Source organism: Aegilops tauschii, chromosome 1, assembly GCF_002575655.3.
Source record: "Aegilops tauschii subsp. strangulata cultivar AL8/78 chromosome 1, Aet v6.0, whole genome shotgun sequence".
NCBI lineage: Eukaryota > Viridiplantae > Streptophyta > Magnoliopsida > Poales > Poaceae > Aegilops > Aegilops tauschii.
Genome location: NC_053035.3, coordinates 354822480 through 354849796, shown reverse-complemented (window position 1 = coordinate 354849796; position 27317 = coordinate 354822480). Strand labels below are relative to the sequence as shown.

At 44.6% G+C, this 27317-nt stretch overlaps 2 protein-coding genes across 2 annotated transcripts; both read left to right on the top strand.

The window, feature by feature from the left end:
• Window positions 1–257: 257 nt before the first annotated feature.
• LOC109767314 (BI1-like protein) lies at window positions 258–3884 on the top strand. Its single transcript, XM_020326076.4, has 4 exons — window positions 258–693; window positions 2977–3090; window positions 3171–3328; window positions 3441–3884. The coding sequence occupies exons 1-4, from the start codon at window positions 384–386 to the stop codon at window positions 3645–3647; spliced, it is 789 nt and encodes a 262-aa protein (XP_020181665.1). The 5' UTR covers window positions 258–383; the 3' UTR covers window positions 3648–3884.
• A 4953-nt stretch (window positions 3885–8837) lies between these two features.
• On the top strand, window positions 8838–16568 carry LOC109767315 (uncharacterized). The gene is made up of 6 exons (XM_020326077.3): window positions 8838–9089; window positions 14107–14199; window positions 14779–14914; window positions 15116–15392; window positions 15539–15593; window positions 16159–16568. Exons 1-6 carry the CDS (start codon window positions 8949–8951, stop codon window positions 16231–16233), a joined length of 777 nt encoding a protein of 258 aa, XP_020181666.1. The 5' UTR covers window positions 8838–8948; the 3' UTR covers window positions 16234–16568.
• Window positions 16569–27317: the final 10749 nt, after the last annotated feature.

The window sequence follows — 27317 nt, the reverse complement described above, 5'->3', positions numbered from 1 at the left end:
TTAGGTCTCACGGAAAAAAGCGAGGGTGCCAGGTTTCTGAGGGGAAAAACTTACACACACATACGAGTAAACAAGTGTACAGTACATGTATTTAGGACTAACTTGACACTCATCGATTAATCATTTGTGGTGTATTTTACTCTTTTTAGGCAAAAAATAATTTTCAAGAAAAAATAACATGCCAAATTGGGCCCACAGGGCAGAAAAGTTCGGCACCACCCACGAGTACGCGTAGCGCTAGCGAATAGATATACACACACACAGCACCATTTCTCCCCGAAGAAAAAACAAATCTATATAGTATCCCCAATTCGCCGCCCATCGAACAAACCGCGTCCCAACCGAAATCCCCAATTCCCCACCCCAGAGCGTCGGCGAGAGAGATGGCGTCGGCGACGGAGATGCAGCCGCTGGCACCGTCGGGCTACCGCCGGGCGCCGGAGATGAAGGAGAAGGTGGAGGCGTCGTCGATCGACCTGGAGGCGGGGAACGGGGAGACGCTCTACCCGGGGATCTCGCGCGGGGAGAACGCCCTCCGCTGGGGCTTCATCCGCAAGGTCTACGGCATCCTCTGCGCGCAGCTGGTCCTCACCACCGTCGTCTCCGCCATCACCGTCTTCCACCCCACCCTCAACGCCACGCTCTCCAACTCGCCCGTCCTCGCGCTCGTGCTCGCTGTCCTCCCCTTCATCCGTAAGTGCTCTAGTTTTCTCTCCCGTCTGGTGCCATCCTTGACCTTGTCGTGGCGCGTTTATTCTGTGATGAATCTGACGACACCTAGAAATTCGTTGACCTCGCCTCAATTAGCAGTTTGCTTGACCCGTTGGTTGTAGGACGCCCAGCTGTTCGAATCAACAGCGTAGATCGTGGATCTAGCTAGTTCAAGATGCAATAGTTTGATCCAGTGGATTTGGGTTACAAATTTTAGTTACATTATATGTGTTTTTCTTCTTTCCAAATCGAATTGTGAATTAAGATGAAGCCGTTCATAATCAGCAAGCAACGAATCCATGGTGATATACATGCAATAGGAATAATGCTGAAACTGTTACCATGCCCTTAATAACATGATATATGTATTCTAGTTTGACTGTAGTTGTGTGCAACGGGCCTATATGAAGGGTTATATGCACCTGTGGTTTGCCTCCACGACATAGGGCCTGAAGACATCAGAGTTTCTTCAGACAACTTAATGTGGAGTCGAGTTTGGAGTGTAGCCAGCAGGACAGGGTTCTAAATAGACGCCTTGATGGTTGCCACCACTCAAGGTAGCCACTATATGGATATACATCAAATGTCAAGGTTTAGTAGGCCTTGGTACTCCCTCCGTCCGGAAATATTTGTCGGAGAAATGGATGTATCTAGATGCATTTTAGTTCTAGCATTGTTTTAATGGCGTATTGTGTTTTATGGCGAGCGACCCCCTTTACAGCATTATAGCGACGATATAGCGACGCCATAAAGGTATTGCGATCCTGGGTCTGTATGGCGATTGACCCCCTTCACACCTGTATATCGTCACTATAGCGACAAGATACGGACGCCTTTAAAACAATGAGCTCTAGATACATCCATTTTTATCCATTTCTCCGACAAGTATTTTCAGACGGAGGGAGTATCAGTTTAGCATGCCTTGAGGTGCGGTAAAGGCCTTCATAGCGACCAGAGTTTTTTGTTCAATTTGTTTCCTTGATAAAATAATTGGCTTCCCCAACAACCTAATTGACAGCACAAAACATGGATGGGATAGTGTTTACACTTTGACTCAAATGAAAGTGAGCTGGGGGACTTGGTACTTGATGACCATTCTGATAGTGTTGGCCATGTTGGAAGTGAGAGAGACTAGAAAGTTTGGGACCGACTATAAGTCAGGTACCTGAAAATGAAAGTCCATCAGTCACTTTCAACCAGAGCCGTTAGATCTTCATCCAACGATCGAAAACAGATCCGTCACGCACTGTTCATTTTCTACCTCCCTCTCTTCTTCCTCGTGACGCCGCCGGCCTGCCCCGCCCTAACCGCCGGCCTCCACCACCCGCGGCCGGCGGGCGCTACTGCGCACCGCCTTGCCGCCCCGCCCTCCCCTCAATCTCCCCGTGCCAGAAGGAAGAAGGTGACTGACGCTAGAGAAATTTTCAGGTACCTGAGAAATAGCAAAACCGAGAAAGTTTTAGTTTACTACTCCCTCCGATCCAAAATAAGTGTCGCAGTTTTGAACTAAGGTTGAACTAAGGGAGTAGTAGTTTGTGTCGATAGTTAGTGTGACATGGATGCAAGTAGAGATAGTATTGTATTTGAGGAACTGTAATAGGTACTAATTTTCCTGTATAGCTCTGTTTCTGTCTGTCCGTGTAGGTTATGATGCAGGTAAAGATGTTTTGGTCTCATATTGTTTGGCTGTTTAGTTCCTTTCATCATTAGAAAGTTGAAGCTAGTAGTGACTAAATTCTTATCAATGTCCTATGTGAAACAATCTATGATACATGTATAACAAATTGATCAGTTGTGTGTTTTCTCTCTAGTTCATATTCCCCACAAATATTACATTTTGAAGTTACTGAACCACTTTCAGCAATAGCAGTTATCTCCGTAGGTGTATATAAATTGCGAACATTTATTTGTTGTGAAATTTTCTTATTTGAGCAAACTGATTCTTGGTAAAATCATACTTACACCATCAAATTAGACACAAATATGATAAAGTCCTAATGATTAATATTTAGTCCAGTAGGATATGGAGAAATACTTTGGCAGGAGTCTCAAGTCTCAGAACATAGAGTGCAAGAGAATAGAAATTCTGCCTGTGTTAGTATTTCCAGCAGCATCAATCCATCACACTGAAGCACTCCCAGACCCCTTCCCCTGGACCATCTTTTGAGTTCTGAGAGAATGCTGATCAGATGACAGTCCATTGTTGTTATTTTGTATCAGAAGATATTTTTTTCCTAACAGCTAATTTTGTGATATTTGTTGCAGTGATGATCCCATTGTACATCTATCAGCACAGACACCCTCACAATCTTGCTATCTTGGGTTTGTTCACTCTGTGCTTGAGCTTCAGCATTGGTGTGGCTTGTGCAAACACTGAAGGTTCGTTTCTTTCATATAATTGTTTTCATTGTCTTCTTGCTTTAGACTAGTTTTATTAAATGCTCACTTGTATGTTGCAGGAACTATTGTGCTTCAAGCATTGGTACTGACCTCAGCTGTGGTTGTCTCTCTGACTGCATACACATTCTGGGCCGCAAAGAAGGGCAAGGAATTTAGTTACCTTGGACCATTTCTGTTTTCTGCTCTCACCATCCTGGTCGTGATAAGCTTTACCCAGGTAACATGCATGATGAACTTTGGAAAATATCGTTTAACTGACTCGCATAGAAGCATTCCGGTTGTACATTCCACTAGTCGTAACCCTTGTGCCGCTAAATGCTGTGTTCCAGATCTTCTTCCCATTCGGACCTGCATCGAATGCTGTGATTGGCGGGTTTGGAGCTCTAGTCTTCTCAGGCTTCATCGTCTACGACACTGAGAACTTGATAAAGCGCCACACTTACGACGAGTACATCTGGGCGTCTGTTGAGCTTTACCTCGACATCCTCAACCTCTTCCTGACCATCCTACAGATGCTCAGGCAGAATGACAACTGATGGGTCCTGTCTGAACCACCAGGACCTTGTGCCAACCCAGGCATATGTCCAACATTTATCAAGTCTTTTGAATTGCTATCTACATAACTCGGAAGACATGGTAGTGAGTTTTTGCCATCATCCAGAGATGAGGCCAAAGTACAACCATATGTATAGGTGTTCTACTGTGAGTTTATGTGCCTGAGTGTTGTTAAACTGCCAACAATCAGTGATCGTATGAACGTTTTGTACCAATAATTGTCGCGTCGTTTCGTATGTGTGTGTTATTTGTCCCGTTACTCCTTAGTGCAACTCCAACGTGGTTCACCAAAGTGGCTCCTTAGTGCAACTCCAACGTGGTTCACCAAAGCGACCATGTATGGATCGTGGAGTCTGGGGTGTAGTTTGCACGTCCAAAATCCCCCAGACCGTAAACAAACTTGTGGGAGGTTTGAGGGAGTTAGGACACCGACACACTCGGCCCACCCAAAACCTCTCTTTCCCTCCGCTTTCTACCTTTCATCTGCACCCAGGCGCCTTTACTCCGCCACCATTGCAGCCCGGGTACCGTTCGCCCTCTGTGTTCGGACACCATGCCCTACAAGTGTTCGGCCAAATGCTATTGAGATTTTATTTTATATTCTCCTTGTTTAACATGAAGCAAGCACAATGACAGGGTATACGGTAAGGGTGATGCATTGTTATGCGACGCGTTGTTGGGAACAAGTGCATGGTTTGTAGGCATGAAGCAAAAGGGCATGATATTTTGACAACACATGCATTCTTAGTTTCATGGGCATAAGCACTACGCGCCCTACAACTTGGATGTGATCCATGGCAATGTGAAGTCGCTACTCCATCAATTGTACACCATTTCAACGCCGTCATGAATTACGATGCGATTGCACAAGTGTAAAGAAGGTGGCTACGGGCATGTCAATCATGGGGATCGTAAGTTTTGCTTCTTATTGCTTTACGTGTTGATCAACTCATTGATTCACTCAATACTGTAACTGGATGATCATGTCATTCTATAGTCCGGACACGCTGCCGCGCTGTACCGAAGGATGGAGGGCAAGTCCTTGACATTGATGCATTGTTGGATGATCCTCTAGGGGCACAACATATGGATAAACAACATGTGTCGATGAAGCAGAGAAAGCTTGAGACGAAGGCTGCTTTTGAGGAGTATGGTTGAATTTGGATCGATGAATTTTGAAAACTTATTGAACATCCGAAGCTTTTAGTATTTAAATGTACGTGGAATTGATGTCGATCAATGATTCAAAGTGAGGCTGCATGGCGGATATTTGGTTTAGTTTACTCTATTTTCTTTGGAAAATAGACGATATTTGATGCATAAGGTTGAATGGCCGCCTTCCTAACCACTGTTCACAGACACTTGTACGTAGACATTTGGTGTGTCTGCTCTGATAAATCGCATTGGAGTCTTCTTTTGACATTTATTAGCAATGCTACACCTACGTAAGAAATATTACGTGATTAACGTAACAACTGAGAAGGACTTTTTTGGTTGGAGGAAATTAGAGGAGGGAGGTCTACCCAGCTGAATTCAGGGGATGGAGAGATTAGATAGGAAGATTAAGTAAAAGCTTCATAACAGTTTCGTGGTGGGCTAGGGATACCACTGTCGAACATCCGAAGCTTTTAGTATTTAAATGTACGTGGAATTGATGTCGATCAATGATTCAAAGTGAGGCTGCATGGCGGATATTTGGTTTAGTTTACTCTATTTTCTTTGGAAAATAGACGATATTTGATGCATAAGGTTGAATGGCCGCCTTCCTAACCACTGTTCACAGACACTTGTACGTAGACATTTGGTGTGTCTGCTCTGATAAATCGCATTGGAGTCTTCTTTTGACATTTATTAGCAATGCTACACCTACGTAAGAAATATTACGTGATTAACGTAACAACTGAGAAGGACTTTTTTGGTTGGAGGAAATTAGAGGAGGGAGGTCTACCCAGCTGAATTCAGGGGATGGAGAGATTAGATAGGAAGATTAAGTAAAAGCTTCATAACAGTTTCGTGGTGGGCTAGGGATACCACTGTCCTTCTAATTATTCAATCATAGGTTGGTTCTCCAGCGCGGTTCATTATGTCAAAAATACAATAACCCTACACCAGAGTTGTGAGAAGAGACACTATCGTTGACTACGAAAGCGTATGTGGTGCGTCAATCTCAAAATGATGTGCCGACTACGAACCGGGTTGGAGCTGCACTTCCTCGAGTAGTTTATACGTGCAGTTCCTAGTCCACACATACTTGGATGGATACTTGGCGAGCGCTAGGCTTCCAGATGGGCTGGCCCATTTATCGGTTTTCTCACATCGGCCGTTAACCTATTTTTTCTTTTCTTCTTGTATTTTTATATTTTTAGTTTTTATTTAATTTTTAATCAAGGGACATTTTATAATTTATGAATACTTTTTAAAATTTAGAACATTTCTTGAATTTAATGAACATTCTCATGAAATTCAGATTTTTTCCCAAATTCGTGAACCTTTTTTGAAAGTTGAATCATTCCAAAATTTCGGAATTTTTTATATTCAAAACATTTTCTGAAATCCCGTGCATCTTGTTGAATTCTTGTGAACATTTTTAGAAACGGAAAAAGAGTAAAAAGAAGAAAAAGGAAAACGAAAAAATGGGCTGGCCCAAACTGCGCTTTGCCTGCCCAGTGCCGCCCATTTTGCGAATTCAATATTTTTTCAAATTTGTGAGCAATTTCTAAATTTTATGAATTTCGAAATATTTATTTTGAAAAAATAAGGATTTTCTAAATTCAAGAACATTTTTTTGATAAAGCATAAATAAAATCATGAATGTTTTTATGAGAAATCATTTTTAATGAAATTTGGAACATTTTGCAAAAATTAAAATTAAAAATTAAAAAAATAAATGAAAATGAAAAAACACACGCGCGAGAATGGGCCGACCCATTTGCCTATGCTTTCACGCGCTGCCTCACATAGCTGGCTCTTCCGAGAGAGCAACTAACTATAGGTTAGCCCTTGCTGGGGACCTCCAGAGGTCACTTTTGATGCCCTTAGAGCATGCTAAGTGGTGCATCCAGCCGTCGTCACATGTTGCATGCTGGACGCTCCCTCTTAATTTATTTTCTATTTTTCCGTACACATTTTTGGGTTTTAGATGAGTTTTATTTGGGTTTTTTAGAATTTTGGTTTTCGTCCGGTTTTGGCTAGGTTTTGGAGGGAAAACAATCATGAATTATTCTGTGCGTTTTTTTGCTTTCACGAGAAGCATAAATTTAACATTTCTGTAATACTTGTTCAACATTGTTTTCAAATGCTTGATTCATATTTTTTAAATACATGATCATATTTTTCCATACACATTTTTTTGTATACATGATAAACACTTTCTCTATATGCATTTAACATTTTTTCAAATGCTTGGTCAACATTATTCAAATCTTTTTGTAATATAGAATATGTAAAAGTATATATAAAGTTAAAGAAAAGAAAAAAAAGTAAAAAAAAAAGAGAATATGGCCTGTGGCCTATGGTCATCGGCGCGATAGGCCAGACCAATAGAGCTCGCCTTCAGCGAAACTTCCACTCGTCTCGCTGTAGGCGAAGACATATCAGCGCCCTTTAACACGAGGTCTCGCCATGCCCTATGCGGGGAACAAGAGGTCATGTTTATGCGAGATCTTCAGTAATACGGAGTGCGCATAGCACGTGCTCTGGGCTGTAAGGTTGGGCGCCCAGAGAGAAAATTGCACCGCCGCATACCTCATGGGCCAGGCCCATTATTGGTTTTCTATCTAGAAATTATTCACACAAACATGAAATGTTCCCTTTATTCTAAAAGTTGTTCGTGTATTTTGAAAAATCATTAAACTCTAAAAGTGTTCACTCCTTTGAATAAAATGTTCATGTGATTTTCAAAAACTTCATGTTTTTATTTAGAAAGGTGTATACTACCTATTTTATAATTAGAATAGAAGACAAGCAAGCCACCAAGTTTATTCACGTAAGCTGAATTTATTTTATCCGTTGATCTCGATGTTGGCTGGGATTTATTTTTTCAGAAATCAGCCCATGATGTTCCTGATTTCTTACAAAAAGAAGGAAATTTGCATGATTTATTTGCGGAGAACCAAACGAAAACTGTCACAACACGCTCGCAAAAACAAGGCACAACAGGTGACCTAACAACCCACACAAGAACACACACACACCATCGAGGAGAAAAGGACTGTCGAGGTTGCCATCTTGTGCCATCATCATCACTTCTTCGCGAGCCAGCGGCTGTGACTTGACCATTGATGACAACCACGAAGCCATCACGCGCAGGCAAAAGCTAAACCGTCAACCACACGCGCCGGTGACCAAGCAGCTCCGACTATGTGGACGAGCATTGCAGGAGAAAAAGTGTTGGGATTGCGCCAAGCCAGCGCCAGAACTGACCGCCTGCCTCGCGTCATCATCGGCGCGAGGGCCCACCTCAGCAGCTTTGACTCCAAAAAGACCAAGTGAAGCACGACAACCCCTCGAACACGCCGGATGAGACCGACTACCAAAATCCAGATGCAACCCAACTCCGCGTGAAGCTGCCATCGTTGCCACACAAGAAGTCGTGCAAACCATTCACATCGCCAACCGAGCATCTGCCGATCGCGATGTCATGCACGTTCAGCTCCAGGAAAGCGCGAATGGGACCAATGACCTTGAAGGCGACGCCCCCAAGAGGGTAGCGGCGTGGGAGAATGACGCCATCGCCTGACTCACAACGGAGTCTGAGGCCGACTCACACCATTGATTGGGATTTAATGGTCTACAAGTTACGCGCAATAGTTTTACATGTCACGTGTACACAAGGGCGGATCCAGAGAGAAATGGATGTGGTGCCCTATCATATAATCACACATATTTTTTTTGTCTAATGATGAAGTGTCACATACGCATCAAGTGGCATGCTCCCAATCCACACAAAAAAAGGCATGCCGGGTACCCTTTGATTAGTTTTATTTTTAGATCACCCTCTCTAATTAGTTAGTCCCACTTTTTTTAGGGTTATTAGCCCCATATTTTTTCGAGGCAGGGTATTAGTCCCACATTTTTTGTGAAGTGAAGGTATTAGTCCCACATTTTTTTTGAGGAACCATTAGACCCACATAAGTACTCTCTCACACAAGCTAACACATGGGTCACAATCTGGCACCAATTATCCATCGCATGGCCCATGGGCCAGCATCCTAGTTGCCTCATCTCCTCTCTATGACACAGCGGCGAAAGGTGTGGGTGTGACGCAAGGCCCATCCGCCGAGATGAACCACGTCAAGTCGGCTCTTCTCTCAGGCCACCGCCCGCACCGTCTCGCGGCGGCGGCGCCGCAGCAGCTGGCGGCCACCGCGTCGTTCCACTCCACGCCTCCCCTGCAGCGGAAGCGCAAGACCCAGTGGCAGCACGTAAACATCTCCCTCCCTGTTGTGTTATTGATAGCTCGCGGGAAGATTTTTTATTTTTATTTTGTTAGATCCGCCTCTATTTGCAGTTGGTCGGTAGGCTGTTTGCTGAAATGCCTTGCTTGATCTGTTTGATGCATTTCCCGTGAGGAAGGTAGGCCATACCACCGGTAGATTTGGGGACTTCTCTCTAGATGCTTGCTTGTTTTGACGAAATTAGATGCTTCTGAATATTCAGTTCCTCAAGGTGAATTTGGACGTCCTTGCATGCTTGGCGAAATGCCCCCCAGAGAATAGTTAGGGCCGTATCAGATTGTGGAAGCTTGACCGGAATGTAATTCCTTGTGCTTTCCAAAATCATTTTTTGCCATGGTGCGATGTTTTTTTTTCTTGAGACAAACTCGCAAAGCTTTATTGATCTATCAGGATGTTTCCAGGTACAAATTTGAGATCTCCCGGGTGGCCTAACAAAGCATGGTGGCCTACCCCAAGGGTTAATACATGCTTCGTGAGGTTGTGAGCCTTGAAATTCGAGCTCCTAAACTCATGCTTAAAACTACATGAGGTGTAAGAAGATGATCTGCCTATTATTTCATGTACAATGGCTCCATAGCTAGCTCCACTTCTTTCGTTGATATCATCTACCACAACTTCGCAATCAGAAGGGATCACGATTTTCTGGACATGAAGGTCCTCTGCTAGAGCAAGGGCTTCCCTGATGGCCAATGCCTCAAGTGTCGCTGGATCGTCGATGGCATTAAAAACTACTCCAGATGCTCCCAGAAAATTTCCCTCCGCACTTCTGCATATTGCTGCTGGTGCACCAAAACCTCCTGCCCTAGAAACAGCGGCATCCACATTGAACTTCATGTGATCATCAAGTGGGGGGATCCACTGAGAGGATCTAGGCAATGGATTCCTCCGTTCCTTCGCTGGTTTGGACAGGATCTGAATATCTGAAAAGAAAGATGATATGAAGCAATGAGTAGATAGCAGGCTTTGATAAATTTCCCCATGATTTGCCTTTCTTCGCGCGCTCCACACAGCCCATAATGTCACTACCATTCTGTTGAATTCATTATGAATGAGAGAATCATGCATTGCAAACAACCAATTTTTGGCACTTCCATCCTGGTTCGACCTCATATGTTCAACCATCTCTTCCAACGAGAGTGCCCACACGCTTCTAGCCATATTGCAACTCAGCAAAGAGTAGCGTCAGCTGTCCTCCGCTCCGCATAACAGGCATACCCGTGTATCAGCCATGTTTCCGTGATGTAGGACATCGCCAATGGGTAGCGAGTGCCGGACCAAACGCCACAGAAAAACTTTAATTTTTGAGGGCACCTTGATGTTCCAGAGTGATGTCCAGTTTTTCGCTCCTCCCAAGTGATCCAAGCAACCTGTGCCTTCTTCAATCCACCCTTCTCTGCTGCATTTTGTTCGGACAATAAGTTTGTACGCCGAGCTCACTGAAAAACGCCCCTTCCGATCAGCGCTCCTAGCCCAAAAGTCATCTACCATTTTTTGTGCAAATTGGAATCCTCAAAATTGCTTCTGCATCCACCGGCACAAATACTTCTCTAATGAGATCCTCGCGCCACACCGCCGGCGCAGAGGTTGGATCAATCAGCTCCGCTACCTTCCTGGGCGGGTTGGGTACCTGAGAAGAAATCGGCTTCATAGTCATGTCTCGTGGAACCCAATTGTGTTTCCAAATATCGGTAGTTTTACCATCTCCTATCCTTCAAATGATTCCTTGTGATAACACATCCTTGCCATCTAGAACAGCCCTCCAGATTTGTGATGGGTGTGGTCTGAGCTCGGCATCCAGCACTGAGCAATTCGGATAATAAACTGGCTGTAGAATCCGTGCACTGAGAGAAGATGGTTCCTGCATCAAACACCAAGCTTGTCTGGACAGAAGTGCAAGGTTAAAATTTTTGAGATCACGGAAGCCAAGCCCCCCCCCCCCCCCCCCCCCCCAATGCTTTTTGGCCGAGTCATAACGTCCCATTAGACCCAACATGGTTTTCTTTTTCCCTGCTTACTCCCCACCAGAACTGTCATATGATAGATGTTACATTCTTGCATAAACCCCGTGGGAGTCTAAAGCAGGCCATGGAATAGACTAGGACCACCTGAGCAACTGATTTAATTAACACCTCCTTCCCTGCAGCAAATAATATTTTCTCCATCCAGCCTTTTACCTTCCCCCAAACTCTATCACGCAAATGTTTGAACGTGCCATTCTTTGAGTGTCCCACGTCAGTTGGCATCCCCAAATACCCATCGCTCAAAGACTTGTTCTGCACATTGAGGGAGGCCTTTATACTGTCTCTCAAAATCTGAGGGCACCCCTTGCTAAAAAAGGTTGAGGATTTATCATGGTTCACCCTTTGTCCCGATGCTGAACAGTAAATATTCAACAGGTTTGAAACCGCTTCCTCTCCCTCAACACTTGACTTGGAAAGCAGCAGGCTGTCATCTGCGAACAGAAGGTGGTTGACCGTCGGGGCTTACGGTGCCACCTTAACTCCGCTAAGAACTGATGACTGAGAACTGGTCTTTAAAAGGCACGAAAGGCCCTCTACCGCAGTCAAGAAAAGATAGGCGGAAATTGGATCTCCCTGTCTTATACCTCTGCTAGGTTTGAAATTATCAAAGCTTTTCTCCATTGAATAAAACTGAAAAAGACACTGACCTCACCATACCCATAACTGTGTCAATCCATGTTGTTGCAAATCCAAGCTTCACCATAATAGCTTCCAAGTCCCACTCCAGCCTATCATAAGCTTTCATCATATCCAGTTTTAGGGCACAAAAACTGTTTGCCTTTGATTTCTATCTCTTCATAAAATGCAGGCACTCATATGCATATATGATGTTATCTGTAATCAGCTTGCCAGGGACAAAGGCTGACTGTTCTTCAGAGATTATGTCTGGCAGAATAAGCTTCAATCTGTTCGATACCACTTTCGAAGCAATCTTGTAGAGTACATTGCATAAGCTAATGGGTCTGAATTGAGATAACAAAGACGGGTTCATTACCTTGGGAATCAGCACAAGAACCATATCATTTGTGCATTCTGCACCTCTCCTCCACATGGTGATGTGTCTTGCTTGGCTCAGCCACTTTGCATGCGCAGCCTGCTTAAGTTTTCTTGTTTTGTATTACCTCCGTCCCAAATTAGTTGTCTTAGATTTTTTTGAAATGCGGTCCCTTAGGGCCCGATTCATTAAAAAAGGTAGAATAGAGTTGCCCGGTTAATTAACGGAAACCCAGGCGAAAACCGTTATAACACGCCCACAAGAAAGGGCACCTCGACCGACCTGGCACCTACAAGACCACACACACCGCCGAGAAGAGGACACCGTCGAGGTTGCCTGCAATGTCATCGTTATCACCTCTCCCTGAGCAGGCGACTCCGATTCCGCCGCTGACGACCTACCAAGACCCCATTGAACGAACAACACATGAGGACCTCATCGGCCATAGCCAAACAATCGGCGCAAACGTCGAGGACCGACAACTCCGATTTTGTTGAAGGGCTTCGCTGGAGAAAGTTGAAAGCCTCGCATCGACCTAGCTCAGCGCAACCTCCAAAGAGCACCGTCCACCGAAACCACCCTCATGGAGTCATCGTTGCCGTACGGGCCCTGCCGCACGCAGCTCCGACTTCTCTGTCACAGTGAGAAACAAGCATAGGCGGCGCACTCATCGGCGAACCAAACCGTTAACATCAGAAGGACAAGCCGCAACCCAGCTCTACACGTCACCATCGTCGTCGCCGCACGGGTCGCAACGCCAACCACTCGCATCACCGGTTGGGCACCTGCCAACCGTGACGCCATGCACGTCCAGCCCAATAGGAGCGTGGAGAAGGATCGCCGGTCTTCAAAGCAACGCCCCAAAGGAAGAAACGCCGTAGGGACGATGTCGTTGCTCGACCCAAACGGGTCTAGGCTTTCGCCCGAAGAACCAGATCCGAGGATGAAGCGGGTTGAAGAAACTCCACAGCGACGCCCTCAAGAAGGAGAACGATGCTCGTAGGCGCCGCCATCGCCGGCTGGCTCTTGCCGGTTAAGCTTTCGCTCGGAGCAGACTTGACAAACACCCTCGCGCCGACGGTCGAAGCCGGCCACACCCGCTGACCCGTGCACCTCCAGTGTGGCGACGACGCCAATGCCACGCAGGAGCCACCTCCTCACCACCAGCAGACGCCGGCGAGCCAAAAACGACCGAGACCGGCCAAACCCGGCACCCCGCCGCCACAACACCGCAGCAACGGCAGCAAGCACAGCTGTGGGCCTGCAGTCGCAGGAAGGAGGACTGCCACCCCGCCCCGCCACACCGGGAAGGAGCTCAAGGCGGAGCCCCGGAGCTCGCAGGCCGCCAGTCGCGCGTGGAGAAACTTCAGGGGCAGGAAGGGGAGGGATGCCATCCCCACCCGACTCGCCGGCGGGAGATTCAGGCCGCAGCCTAGGATCCCGACGACGAAGACATGGCGGCTGCCACCCGCCGAAGACACGGCCTGAATCCACAAGGCGCCATGGCTGCCATGACGAGCGGGGCGAGCCTCCCTCCACCAGGGAACGCCCCGCAGAACGGGGGAAACCCCGCCGTCCGCCCGGCGGACTTAGTCCAGCGGCTTCATCCGGCAACGGTGAGGAGAGGTAGGGGCGGCGGGGAAGACTGGCGGCGGTGGATCTAGGTTCCGCCCGTGTCGCCCCGGAAGGTGACGCGGGGGACGGGAGATACAAAGTTGCAAAGTTTAGCCAACTTTAGTTGTCTTAGATTTGTCTAGATACGGATGTACCTAACACTAAAACGTGCCTAGATACATTCGTATCTGAACAAATCTAAAACAACTAATTCGGGAAGGAGGGAGTGTAATTTGTTTGCTTGTAAGTGCACTTTTAACTTCTTTTTTTGCAACTGATGATGTCTTATCACTAGAAATTAGTTCGTTTCTTGAACAGAGAAAGAGCTAACACTACTATCTTTTGCTTTTTGCAGAGGTTCAATTTTTATGCAAAACGCAGGAGAAATAGAGACACAAAAAGAACAATGATACGGAATATGTCTGAGTATGCGGAGCAGCTCTTCAATGTCAGTGAAACAAAATGATTAGCATCTTTGTGTCATTCAATTTTGTTCAATTAGTTTTGGACTTTTGGGTAATTAGGTTAAGATGATTGGCTTTCACAACTGCTGAACTTAGGATGATCGAACTTAGATACATATTACTCATTATCTGTTATCATGTTCTTTGCATTCTTGTAATTTTAACTTACATTCGTTAGGAATAAATGCAGTGTTTTGAGAAACATATGAACCATATATACCCTGCAAAGTTTTGAGATAAATGATTGCTCAAAGTTTGTTCTAGAAGATCTCTGCGAGAAACTTGGTAGGCTTAATCCTTTCTGAGATTGGCAGCTTTAAGGCTTGCAACTCTACAAGGTGTGTAAAATTTATTAATCAAGAGACTGGTATAGAAGAAATGTCTCTTTATTTCATTGCTTAAAGTTTTGCAAGGAAAGAAAATGAATTAAATACTGCTCTGTATTTTTGTGCTCCCGTAGTTGTATTCACTTTAACACTGGTTGCAGTTTTCAATCAAAATGACTTGTAAGTACTTATATTAAATGTTTTTAACCTAGACATTTCATTTATAACAATGTTCAGAGTTGGCGTGATGAAGATGAGAAAAAAGATGCATCTAGTGGACCTTCATGGTTTAGAGGACACCGTTGGGTCAGAGATTCGAGGAATAATGGTTTCCGTTCACATGAGTTTTATTACGATACTGTCAAAAGCAGGGGTACAGTTCCTTATCTGCACTTCTCTTTCTACTTTATGAATAAATTTGAATCATTTTCTGGTATGCACTGTAGTTTAATTCAGAAGTCAGGACTCCAAGTTCTTAAGCATTTATGAAGTACGGCTATTTCGGTTACTATATTCTATTCTAGTTAGACTTGTACTGAACCTTATAAAGTTTGGGTGTTTCTTGTTTGGACAGGGGGATTTGAGTTTTGCACAAGCGATGATGATGATGAACCAGAGACTGTTTTTCGCAATGCTTTTCGTGGGAACCAGCACACATATTATTGGTCTTTTGAATCTGATGATTTTCCAAGAAGGAATTCAAGACGTTCTCATTCAGAAAGTTCTGGACACTGGAGTTATGAAACAGACGACGAGGGCGAAATATCCACCCAGACAGAGGTATCTGTGGCGCGTAAGGCTCTTGGATTGAGTACTTCTGGCCCACTAAAACTCGAAGATGTTAAAAGCGCGTAAGATTGTTGAGGCTTTGAGCATTTCACTAGCCTTGAGTAATATTTTTGGTATTATGGCACGAGCCATGATACATTGTATCCTTCATTTTGTTTTTGCTGTGGAAGATTATTTTACCATTTATTTCCTCCCCTTTTCATACTAGATACCGGACGTGTGCGCTTAGATGGCATCCAGATCGTCATCATGGCTCATCGAAGGTAGTAATCTTTCAACATCCAAATTTAACTTCTCTTTGCAATCTTTGCAAAGTTTTTTACTCTTCATTTCATTCTGTGATAATCTGCTGGTTTCCTGAGTTCACCTCAGGCTTAGGTGCTACTGTGAGATGACAATTAGCCAAACCATACAAATTAAATATCAGGAACTAAAACTACACATCCAGACCCCCTCTTTCGTCCTTTATTCTTGACACAAATGCTGTAGGAGCGCATTTCCAATGGTCCAACCTTAGTGATAATGCACTACACCATATATAATTAATGTAACATTAGATCAATAAGGGTTGGTTAGCAGCTCACTTAGGTTCCATGCAAAACATATGATACAACCATTTTTTCCATTCAAAAGTAGGCTATACATGATTCAGTAGAAGACATGCATTCAGTTTTAGTTGAGACTGACATGATACCTGCAAAACATTGTATCTTCTAGTGTCTAGTTTGATGTTCTGAACTTCTGTTTTTTATTTACCGCAAGGACTTCACTGTTATAATTGTTTGCCTACAAAACTCATGAATATTATGGATTTTCTTTCATGGGCAGGCTACCGCAGAGGAGAAATTCAAACGATGCAGTGCAGCATACCAGACTCTGTGTGATAGTTTGGCTACTGCATAATAATGTGATGAGAATATCCAAGCTCCATTAATTCCTTCCACCAGCAGACATCAACTTCGTAGCTGCAAATTCTGGAGGCCTACCACTTGCAGACCAACTTCATATCTGCAGACTCTGCTGTGCACAAGCAAGAATGCCAAAAGTTGCTTGGCTCTCTAAAGGAATGGGCTCAAGCCAAACTTGACCAGATAATGTCAAAGTACTGTACCATGTAACATCTCTAAACTAGGCATTGATTTAATTTTAAAGATAGGACATTATTTATACCACTCAGGATTTTGTGGTGGCTGGGTTATCTCACCCCAATATAGTCAGTTTAATTGAATGTTTTGCTATCTTTTGTGCTTAGTAGACAGTTAGTTTTCCAAAGAGTTTCGGTCCTTCATATACTATCTATATTTTGTGCTTAGTAAACAGTTCTGGTCCTTCAGCCTTTTGTGCTGTTACACAATAGGAGTTCCCCAAGGACACTTCCATTTTTGGATGTGGAGTTTCTTCTTCTGAGCTCAAATGCACCCCCGTGAACCGTGAAAACAGAAATAGATAGTAATTTTTTTTGTCTTTTGGAATGTTAACCATTTAAATAGGGTTAATTAAAATTTTGGTTGTGCTTTAGCTTACCTAGTTTTGACTAGGATTTGAAGCCTTAGATTTTATTTGGAGTTCATTTTTTGGGGAATTATTTAGAACCCAACATTTATTTATTCCAATATTTAGAATGCCCAAAATAGAGTTTATATAATTATTATATGTACTCTATGTAATACTTGGTCCCAAAATACTCTCCCTAAATCCTAAATATTATGTTGTTGTTTTTAGATTTTTCCAAATTGAATTGGATTGGTTTCTGAATCTAATTCAAAACATGAAAAGAAATAGGAAAAACCTAATGCTAAACTAAATCCGAGCCCGAGTGGCCCTTGACTTTTTCTTGAGGGGTTGAAGCACTTTATTCACTCAAAAACGTTTATAAGGAATCACAATAATGTCTGGCCTATCAGAGAGCCAAATATGCTTTCCAAAATCAAGTGCTTCAACATTTAACTTTCGCTTCTCGTGAAGATTTTGAGCTGAAAGAAAGCCTTTACGTTTGGCCTTCGATCTGTATTAATTGTCGCTTGAGTCATACAGCATGAATTCTATTTTGAAAATAAAAATACTACCTCCAATCCGTATTAATTGTCGCTGCTTTAATACGATGCAATTCAAGATTGGCGCTTCTCTGCATAATTCAGAGGCTGAACCCCTCAAACTTCCCACCCAGCTCCCTGTCACGCCGCTGCACCGTGACATTGTCTCCCCGAGCAGGATCTTCCTCCCCCCTGCTATATGCATGGCCCCTCTACTTTAGCTTGAGCATTGCGTTGAAAGTTAGAGCAGATCTAATCCAAACTACTCCCTCCGTTCCTAAATGTAAGTCTTTGTAGAAATTTCACTATGGACTACATACGGATGTATATAGATGCATTTTAAGTGTAGATTTACTCATTTTGCTTCGTATGTGGTCCATAGTGGAATCTCTCGAAAGACTTATATTTAGGAACGGAGGAAATACATCATCTAATCATCTTACACTACTACTGTCCAAACTCCAGATCCCCCGGCTGCAACGGGCGACACGCGCGCCGGCGCCCGGCCCGCCACTAGCGCACGTCCATTTCCTTGAGAAGCCAAGCCCCCACCACTTGCCGCCGGCCGCCCATCCACCACCCCACCCGATCCCCTCGGGAAACCGCGCGTCCACGGCCCCAATGATTGAGGATCGGGGCCGCCTACCACCATAGCGGACGGGCCTTTTTCGGTAGTTTTCCGCCTTTCTCCCGTGAACCCCCCGCGCCCCGGCGCCCGGGTCCCCACGGCCGGCCGGTGAGAGGCCTGGCTAGCTAAAGCAGCGGTGGCCGGCCGTCGCCTCGTGCCGGCGATTCCCAGCCACCCGCGGAAAGCGCCGCGCAGCGCTCCTCTAAATCCTCTCTTTCTTTGCCGGGAGACAGCACCGCGCAACTGCATACACTGCTCCGGATCGACCATGCCCGTGTCTGTCCACTGTGCCTCACATGAACTTGCACAAGATCCTACGGGAGAAAGTCAGAAGGCCGAATGGCCGATAGTGACCGAGATTGCATGGTGATGATGATGAGATCGCTCGCGTTCGGGGATGCGTTGAGTCGGGAACAGGGAATGTGGGGGACGCTCGCATGCTGCTGCAACGAGGAATGGGTGACATTCTGAATGGAGAATGAAAAGGGGTACTCAACTCAGATGATATATCGACTCAATGTTCATACTGAGCCCCTTTAGCTAGATTCCGTTGATTTCGTTATGTATAAAGCCTGCCTTGCTCTGTACAGCAATCATTGGCTGAAAGTACTCCCTCTGTCTCGAAATATAAGAACGTTTTTCACACTACACTAGTTGGAGGCCACGGAGTACTTTTCGTCGGTTGGAGTTCTAGGCCGTAGGAAAACCCAGAACGTTAGAGTTCCAAATAATATGCATTGGCAAAAAGTTGTCTTCATCTTCATCAGAATATGATTTTGGGGACATTTGCGTTTCCTGGTTTGTAGGCATCATTTTTCTCGTTATTTTTATTTTGTTATTATCATGAGCCGTGCCTGAGGTCGCCCCGTTAGGAGCCACGGTTGCATACGACGTCCAGTTGCCGATAGGGGATGTGTGATTTTGTCGTCCTAGCGTCAATCAAGACCTCTCCGTTGCCGTCGGAGAAGGTGCTCCAATGTGGCTACTCCATCGCCAAGATGGCGGGTTCATCGACGACTTGGAGCCAAACTCGGATCCAGCAGGACCGGGCAGTGGAGGCTCGTCGTCAGAGCGCGTGGTTAGGGGCATAACGTTGGCGTTGTGCAACACTGGGAACAAGTACAAGGGGTGAAAGGATCGATATGGTTGACTGGGGAGGGAGGGGGCTGAATAGGAAACTATCAAATTAAGCTCTTTTAATTAAATTAGGCTTGACAATAAAATAGGTTGTCCAGATATGAAACTAGGTGGGCAACCTATATGACAAGCACAACAACAAGCTCACAAGCAAACACAATATACAAACACAATATAGCTTGCACAAAGTAAATGTTAGAAATAACCACAAGTGAAGTCGGTGAAGACAAGAATGTGTTACCAAAGTTCCCTCCCTTTCGGGAAGGTACGTTTTCGTTGGAGCGGTGTGGAGGCACAATGCTCCCCAAGAAGCCACTAAGGCCACCGTATTCTTCTCACGCCCTCGCACAATGCAAAATGTCGTGATTCCACTAGTGGTGCCCCTGAAGGCGGCGATCGAACCTTTACAAACAAGGTTGGGGCTTCCACCACAACTTAATTGGAGGCTCCCAACACCACCACGAAGCTTCACCACAATGGAATGTACCTCCGAGGTGACCTCTTCCATCATCCAAGAGTAAATAGATCCGCAAGGGATTAGTGCGGGATCAAATATCTCTTGGTGGAAGTGTAGATTGAGGCCTTCTCCTCCAAACCCTAGAGCAACAACAAGTTTTGTTGGCTAGGGAGAGAAATCGGACGAATATAAGCTTTAGGGCAACAATGAAGCTTGGGGGGATAAGAGGTAGGTCTTGTTGGGGAAGAAGACCTCCTTTACATAGGGGGACAAGAATCCAACCGTTATTCTGCCCGGCCCGCAGTAAAGCGATACTACCACTCCTAGTAGCGGTACTACCGTTTAAGGCAGCAGTACTAGCTGGCAGCCAGAGAGTAAACAGTACTGGAGCGGTAGTGCCGTCGAAGCGGTACTGCCGCTTAGGGTCGCTTGTGTTGAGGTACGTTGCATGAAAAAAGAATCTACGCACACGCAAGATCTATCCATGAAGATGCATAGCTACGAGAGGGGAAGAGCATCTACATATCCTTGTAGATCGCTAAGCGGAAGCGTTTATCAATGCGGTTGATGTAGTCGTACACCTTCATGATCTGTCCCGATCAAGTACCGAACGTACGGCACCTCCGCATTCACCACACGTTCATCTTGATGATGTCCTCGCCTTCTTGATCCAGCAAGAGAGGTGAAGTAGTAGATGAGTTCCGGCAGCACGACGGGTGGTGACGGTGGTGGTGAAATTATTCCGCAGGGCTTTGCCAAGCACAACAGACGTGGACGGAGGAGGAACTAGAACTAGAGGGAGAGGGGGCGCCGCACACGGCTTGGGGATCGTGGTGTGTGTTGCCCCCTCCTCTCCTCACATATATATAGGTGGGGGGAGGGGAGGCAGCCCTAGGGGGCCGGCGGCCGCCCTGGGCTCCTGCCCTAGGTGCGCCCCCTTCCTTCCTATGATGCAGGGGAGAAGGCAGGAGGGGAGGCGCCCCCCTTTCCTTTCTCACGTGGAAGAGAAGGTAAGAGGGGGCTAGCCCTCTTCCCTTTCTTCCCTAGGGCCGACGCCATGAGGTGGGGTGCGCCAGCCCCTTGTGGCCTGGTGTGCTCCCGTCTTTTGGCCCGTTAAGCCCAATAACTCCCCGTGGCCTCCCGGAGCACCTTCCGGTGATCCGATAAATATCCAGTGCATTCTAAAACTCTTCCGGAGACCAAATACTACCATCCTATATCAATCTTTACTTTCGAACCATTCTGGAGCTCCTCGTCATGTCTGTGATCTCATCTGGGACTCCGAACAACATTCGGTCACCAACTCACATAACTCATATAATACTGTATCTTCAACGAACGTTAAGCGTGCGGACCCTACGGGTTCGAGGATGATGTAGACATGACAGAGACGCTTCTCCGGTCAATAACCAATAGCAGGACCTGTATGTCCATATTTGTTCCTACATATTCTACGAAGATCTTTATCGGTCGAACCTTTATGACAACATACGTAGTTCCCTTTGTCTGTCGGTATGTTACTCCCCGAGATTCGATCGTCGGTATCTCCATACCTAGTTCAGTCTCGTTACCGGCAAGTCTCTTTACTCGTTCTGTAATACATCATCTTGTAACTAACTCCTTAGTCACTTTGCTTGCAAGCTTCTTGTGATGTTGTATTACCGAGAGGGCCTAGAGATACCTCTCCATCATACGGAGTGACAAATCTCAATCACGATTCACGCCAACTCAACAAACACCTTCGGAGATACCTGTAGAGCATCTTTATGATTACCCAGTTACATTGTGACGTTTGATAACACATAAGGTATTCCTCCGATATCCGGGAGTTGCATGATCTCATGGTCGAGGAAATATGTATTTGATATTAAGAAAGCAGTAACAATAAACTGAACGATCATATGCTAAGCTAACGGATGGGTCTTGTCCATCACATCATTCTCCTAATGATCTGATCCCGTTATCAAATGACAACTCATGTCTATGGTCAGGAAACCTTAACCATCTTTTTATCAACGACCTAGTCTAGTAGAGGCATACTAGGGACTTGATATTTGCTTATGTATTCACACATGTATTTAAGTTTCCAATCAATACAATTATAGCATGAATAATAAACCTTTATCATGATTAAGGAAATATAATAATAACCACTTTATTATTGCCTCTAGGGCATATTTCCAATAGCTTGGCCCAGTGGAACTGCGGTACTTACAATGGCATTAGAGCGGCAGTACCGCCCGAAGCGGTACTACCGATGAACTACTGCTCTAGTACCGTGATTTCTGCAAAGGGCAACATAATCCCCAAAATAAGCGAAAGTGGGCGCGGTAGTAGAATGCGGTACTACCGCATTAAGCGATACTACCGCTCTACTACCGTTAATCATGGGAAGACCTACAGAAGGCCCAAAATAAGCGATACTGCCACAAGCCTAAAACCTTCGGGGAACAGAATAGATCGGGAGTTCCGCTGCCGCAAGCCTCTGTAGCCACCAAAAACCAATCGGGACCCTGTTCCGGCACCCTGCCGGAGGGGGGAACCCTCACCGGTGGCCATCTTCATTATCCCGACGCTCTCCATGACGAGGAGGGAGTAGTTCATCCTCGGGGCTTAGGGTATGTACCAGTAGCTATGTGTTTGATCTCTCTCTCTCTCTCTCTCTCTCTCTCGTGTTCTTGATTTGGCACGATCTTGATGTATCGCGAGCTTTGCTATTATAGTTGGATCTTATGATGTTTCTCCCCCTCTACTCCCTTGTAATGGATTGAGTTTTCCCTTCGAAGTTATCTTATCGGATTGAGTCTTTAATGATTTGAGAACACTTGATGTATGTCTTGCGTGGGATACCCGTGGTGACAATGGGGTATTCTATTGATCCACTTGATGTATGTTTTGGTGATCAACTTGCGGGTTCCGCCCATGAACCTATGCATAGGGGTTGGCACACGTTTTCCTCTTGACTCTCCGGTAGAAACTTTGGGGCACTCTTTGAAGTTCTTTGTGTTGGTTGAATAGATGAATCTGAGATTGTGTGATGCATATCGTATAATCATACCCACGGATACTTGAGGTGACATTGGAGTATCTAGGTGACATTAGGGTTTTGGTTGATTTGTGTCTTAAGGTGTTATTCTAGTACGAACTCTATGATAGATTGATCAGAAAGAATAACTTTGAGGTGGTTTCGTACCCTACCATAATCTCTTCGTTTGTTCTCCGCTATTAGTGACTTTGGAGTGACTCTTTGTTGCATGTTGAGGGATAGTTATATGATCCAATTATGTTATTATTGTTGAGAGAACTTGCACTAGTGAAAGTATGAACCCTAGGCCTTGTTTCCTAGCATTGCAATACCGTTTACGCTCACTTTTATCATTAGTTACCTTGCTGTTTATATATTTTCAGATTACAAAAACCTATATCTACCATCCATATTGCACTTGTATCACCATCTCTTCGCCGAACTAGTGCACCTATACAATTTACCATTGTATTGGGTGTGTTGGGGACACAAGAGACTCTTTGTTATTTGGTTGCAGGGTTGCTTGAGAGAGACCATCTTCATCCTACGCTTCCCACGGATTGATAAACCTTAGGTCATCCACTTGAGGGAAATTTGCTACTGTCCTACAAACCTCTGCACTTGGAGGCCCAACAACGTCTACAAGAAGAAGGTTGCGTAGTAGACATCAAGCTCTTTTCTGGCACCGTTGCTGGGGAGGTGAGTGCTTGAAGGTATATCTTTAGATCTTGCAATCGAATCTTTTTGTTTCTTGTTTTATCACTAGTTTAGTTTATAAAAGAAAACTACAAAAAAATGGAATTGAGTTTACCACATACGCTTCATCTTTTTAATATCTTTCGTGAGTATGATGGAAAGGAAAATTGTGCCAAAATGTTAGAAGAAGAATGCATTAAAATGTTTGGCACTAAATATTTGAATGATGAGCATGATTGCAATGTTGTTAGTATGAACTCTTTGAATATCCATAGTACTAATGATGATTGCAGTAGTTACGATGAAAATGTCTCCTATAAACATGTCAATTTTTGTGGAGTGCATTGGGTTTGCAAGTACACACCAAATAGGGAAGATAGATATTGCAAGAGGCATAAGCATTTAGAAACTAAATTGTTGCAAGAAAGGCTAGATGTTTGTGCTGAAACTTTAAATTTTCTTGGCCATACTTGTGAACTTTGCAATGAATAGGGTCATTTAACTATCCGATGCAAATTGTTTTATGATCTAATCGTGTCCAAAAATTGTGATGACTTGATTTCCCTTGCACATTATAATGAACTTAGTTTGCTTATGGGTTATGAAGAAATGAAACGTATAACTAAGCATCTTCCAGAATTTGCCCGTTATAAACTTCTTGATTTTGATCTAGAAGAAATTTATATGCATTGTGCAGTGAATTGCATTGAAAATCCTTATATTGCCAATTACATAAAGAAAAGAAATCAAATAGAAGATGAAGAGAATACTAATGAAAGGGAAGAGACTTCCCAATATCCTCCTATTATTTCTTTTGATGAATCAAGTAACGAGGAGGAGCCCTATATTCAACCAATCTCATTAATAAGGAGCTCCAAAAAGAGGATTGAACCCACACATGATGTGGTGAACAATAATAAAAGAAAAAGGAAGAGAGGTAAAAAGATATCTCTCCCAAATAATGTTGCTCCTATTATTGTTGTGCCTCATGAAAATGAATCAAAAATAATTGTGGAAGATGATGCATTTGATGATGATCTTGTTATGCCTATTGCTTGTTGTGATGATTATGATTGGGAAGATAATGACACTTCTTATGATCTTGAAAATCTTTTTGGCACTTGCTTGGAAGAATATGATAATTGCTATACTATTGGTGCTATCCATACTATTAATGATGAGAGTGATTATGCTTATGATATGAAAAGGCTCAAGCTTGGGGAAGCTATGTTTGATGAGAATGACATATTTGAGAATATGTTTGCTGCAATTAATGTTTGTCCCAAGCTTGGGGATGCTACGTTTAATGAAGATGATATTTTTAGTCTCCCAAGTTTTGATATGCAAATGTATAGTGATGATAGCATGCCTCCTACTTATGATGATTACATTGATGAAAGTGAGTTTGGAAGAGTGTCAACTTTAGGAAGTAATGATCCCACTATTTTGGAGGATGTTGAATCTTATTATGATAATTATGAAAGTGGATTTGGAGAGGTCATGACTTTATTTAGTGATGTATCCACTATCTTGGAAGAGGTTTCAATCGATTATGATGAGAACAAAGTTGCTACTTATGATGATTATTGTGATGAAACTTATGCTATAAAAAGTAGTGATGATTATATTTATAAAACTTGTCATGATTATGATTACCCTTTTTCTGAACATTACTCTTTTAATGTGGAAACAATTTATAGTATTCAAGTCTCTTATGATACTCCCACTATTCCGAATGAGAAGAATTTTGCTTATGTGGAGAGTAGTAAAATTTCTATGCAAGTAGATCATGAAAAGAATGCTTTAGGTGCTGGTTATATTGTTGAATTCATTCATGATGCTACTGAAAATTATTATGAGGGAGGAATGTATGCTTGTAGGAATTGCAATAATATCAAGTTTCCTCTCTATGTGCTTAAAATCTTGAAGTTATGCTTGTTTTACCTTCCTATGCAAGTTGATTCTTGTTCCCATAAGTTGTTTGATCACAAAATCCCTATGCATAGGAAGTGGGTTAGACTTAAATGTGCTAGTCATATTCTTCATGATGCTCTCTTTATGTTTTAATTACTATCTTTTATGTGAGCATCATTGAAATCATCATGCCTAGCTAGGGGCGTTAAACGTTAGCGCTTGTTGGGAGGCAACCCAATTTTATTTTTGTTCCTTGCTTTTTGTTTCTGTTTAGTAATAAATAATCCATCTAGATTTTGTTTAGATGTGGTTTTATGTTTTAATTAGTGTTTGTGCCAAGCAAGACCTATAGGATCTTCTTGGATGATAGTTATTTGATCTTGCTGAAAATTCCAGAAACTTTCTATTCACGAAAACAATTGTTAAAAATCACCAGAACGTGATAAAATACTGATTCCAATTGCAGAAGATCAATAATCAAATTATCTAGGTCGTCCTATTTTGGTAGAATTTTTGGAGTCCCATAAGTTTGCGTTAGTTACAGATTACTACAGACTGTTCTGTTTTTGACAGATTCTGTTTTTCGTGTGTTGTTTGCTTATTTTGATGAATCTATGGCTAGTAAAATAGTTTATAAAACATTGAGAAGTTGGAATACAGTAGGTTTAACACCAATATAAATAAAGAATGAGTTCAATACAGTACCTTGAGTGGTGTTGAGGATATAGACCTTAGAGTCACCCGCCAGGAGGGGCCGGGTTACTCCAATGGTCATTACCAGAAGCCCGGTGCCAAGCTTGAAGATGGTGGGCCAGAGATGGGCTTAAGACCCGGATGTGGCTTAGGGCCCGTAGTTACAATCGTTATTATGGTAGAACTTGTAGTGCAAGGCAAGTATGATTGAGAGTCCGAGCCGGACGCTCTTATGAGCCGGCTGGGACTCTAAGGGCTGCTGGGCGTCAGCCTCTCTATATAAAGGGACGACCCGGCAGCGGTTTAGGGACAAGAACAATCTCATCGAGAGCCGGGCATAGCAGTTTAGCTCTCTGGTCATCGAAACCCTAATCAATACCACCTCAAACTGGACGTAGGCTTTTACCTTCACCGTAAGGGGCCGAACCAGTATAACCCTCGTGTTCCTTGTTCCGCATTAACCCCTTCAAGCTTCCTAGTTGCGATGGCTCCACGACTAAGTCCTAGCCCGAGGACATCTGCCGTGATAATTCCACGACAGTTGGCGCCCACCGTGGGGCCAGCGCACGGTGGATTTGAGTTCTTGAAGGGCAGCTTCGAAGGGCTCAAGGGATACGCTGTGGGCCGGATGACCAAGAGTCGTCGCGGCAAGCTCTACATCGACGATGCAAACTGGGGCCCCGACGCCGGCTCCATTGAGTACGGGTACCGGGTCCCCTTCGGTGGAATTCATGTCTTCATTGGCAAGATTGGTGAGCCGGGACCTGAGCCGGATCTCTGCGCCGATCTCATCGAAACGGCTCAGCGCGCACGACCCGCCCGGGCCCGGCCTGCCTTAAGGTGCGCTTTCGTGGGATGCATCCACGGAGGGCCCTCTGATCCGTCTGGGGCTGGTGGTGAGGCGGCCGCCGGCTCTGACGGCGAGTCGGCCACCGATGAGTCGAACTCATTGTATCAACTTCAAGATGGCAGGCTCATGGGCTGTTCCGATGGTGACAGCATTCCGGACCCGTTTGAGCCGCCAAGTCAAGTTGGAGTCTTTATGGCTGGCGCGCAGCCTGTTCAAAACCCCCCTGCAGGAGCAGGAAACCCGGTGCCCTCTCCGGCTCAGGTGCTGATGGATCTCACGGACAAGAGGACGGCCATGCTAACCGCCACGGTTGACCCGGCAGATCAAGCTCAGCACGACGCAGAGGTGGCACAGTTAAAATTGGATCTAATAAAAGCTAAAGAGGATCTTGCAGCGGAGGGGATCAGGCTGGCTGCGGAGAGGGCGGCTCTCGATGCCCAAACTCAGCTGATACAGGCGCAGTCCTTCCAACTCACGATGGATCAAAACGCAGCCAATGAGGTCCTGAGAAGGAGGCATCAAAAAGCCCAATCTCGACTCCCTCCGGTTTACGA

Excerpts from the sequence above, each read along its gene's own strand:
- LOC109767314 (XM_020326076.4), top strand. The coding sequence starts at position 384 with ATGGCGTCGGCGACGGAGATGCAGCCGCTGGCACCGTCGGGCTACCGC. Across the intron at positions 694-2,976 it reads CGCTGTCCTCCCCTTCATCC|TGATGATCCCATTGTACATC; the intron begins GTAAGTGCTCTA and ends TATTTGTTGCAG. Across the intron at positions 3,329-3,440 it reads TCGTGATAAGCTTTACCCAG|ATCTTCTTCCCATTCGGACC; the intron begins GTAACATGCATG and ends GCTGTGTTCCAG.
- LOC109767315 (XM_020326077.3), top strand. The coding sequence starts at position 8,949 with ATGAACCACGTCAAGTCGGCTCTTCTCTCAGGCCACCGCCCGCACCGT. Across the intron at positions 14,200-14,778 it reads ATGCGGAGCAGCTCTTCAAT|AGTTGGCGTGATGAAGATGA; the intron begins GTCAGTGAAACA and ends AACAATGTTCAG. Across the intron at positions 15,393-15,538 it reads CTCGAAGATGTTAAAAGCGC|ATACCGGACGTGTGCGCTTA; the intron begins GTAAGATTGTTG and ends TTTTCATACTAG.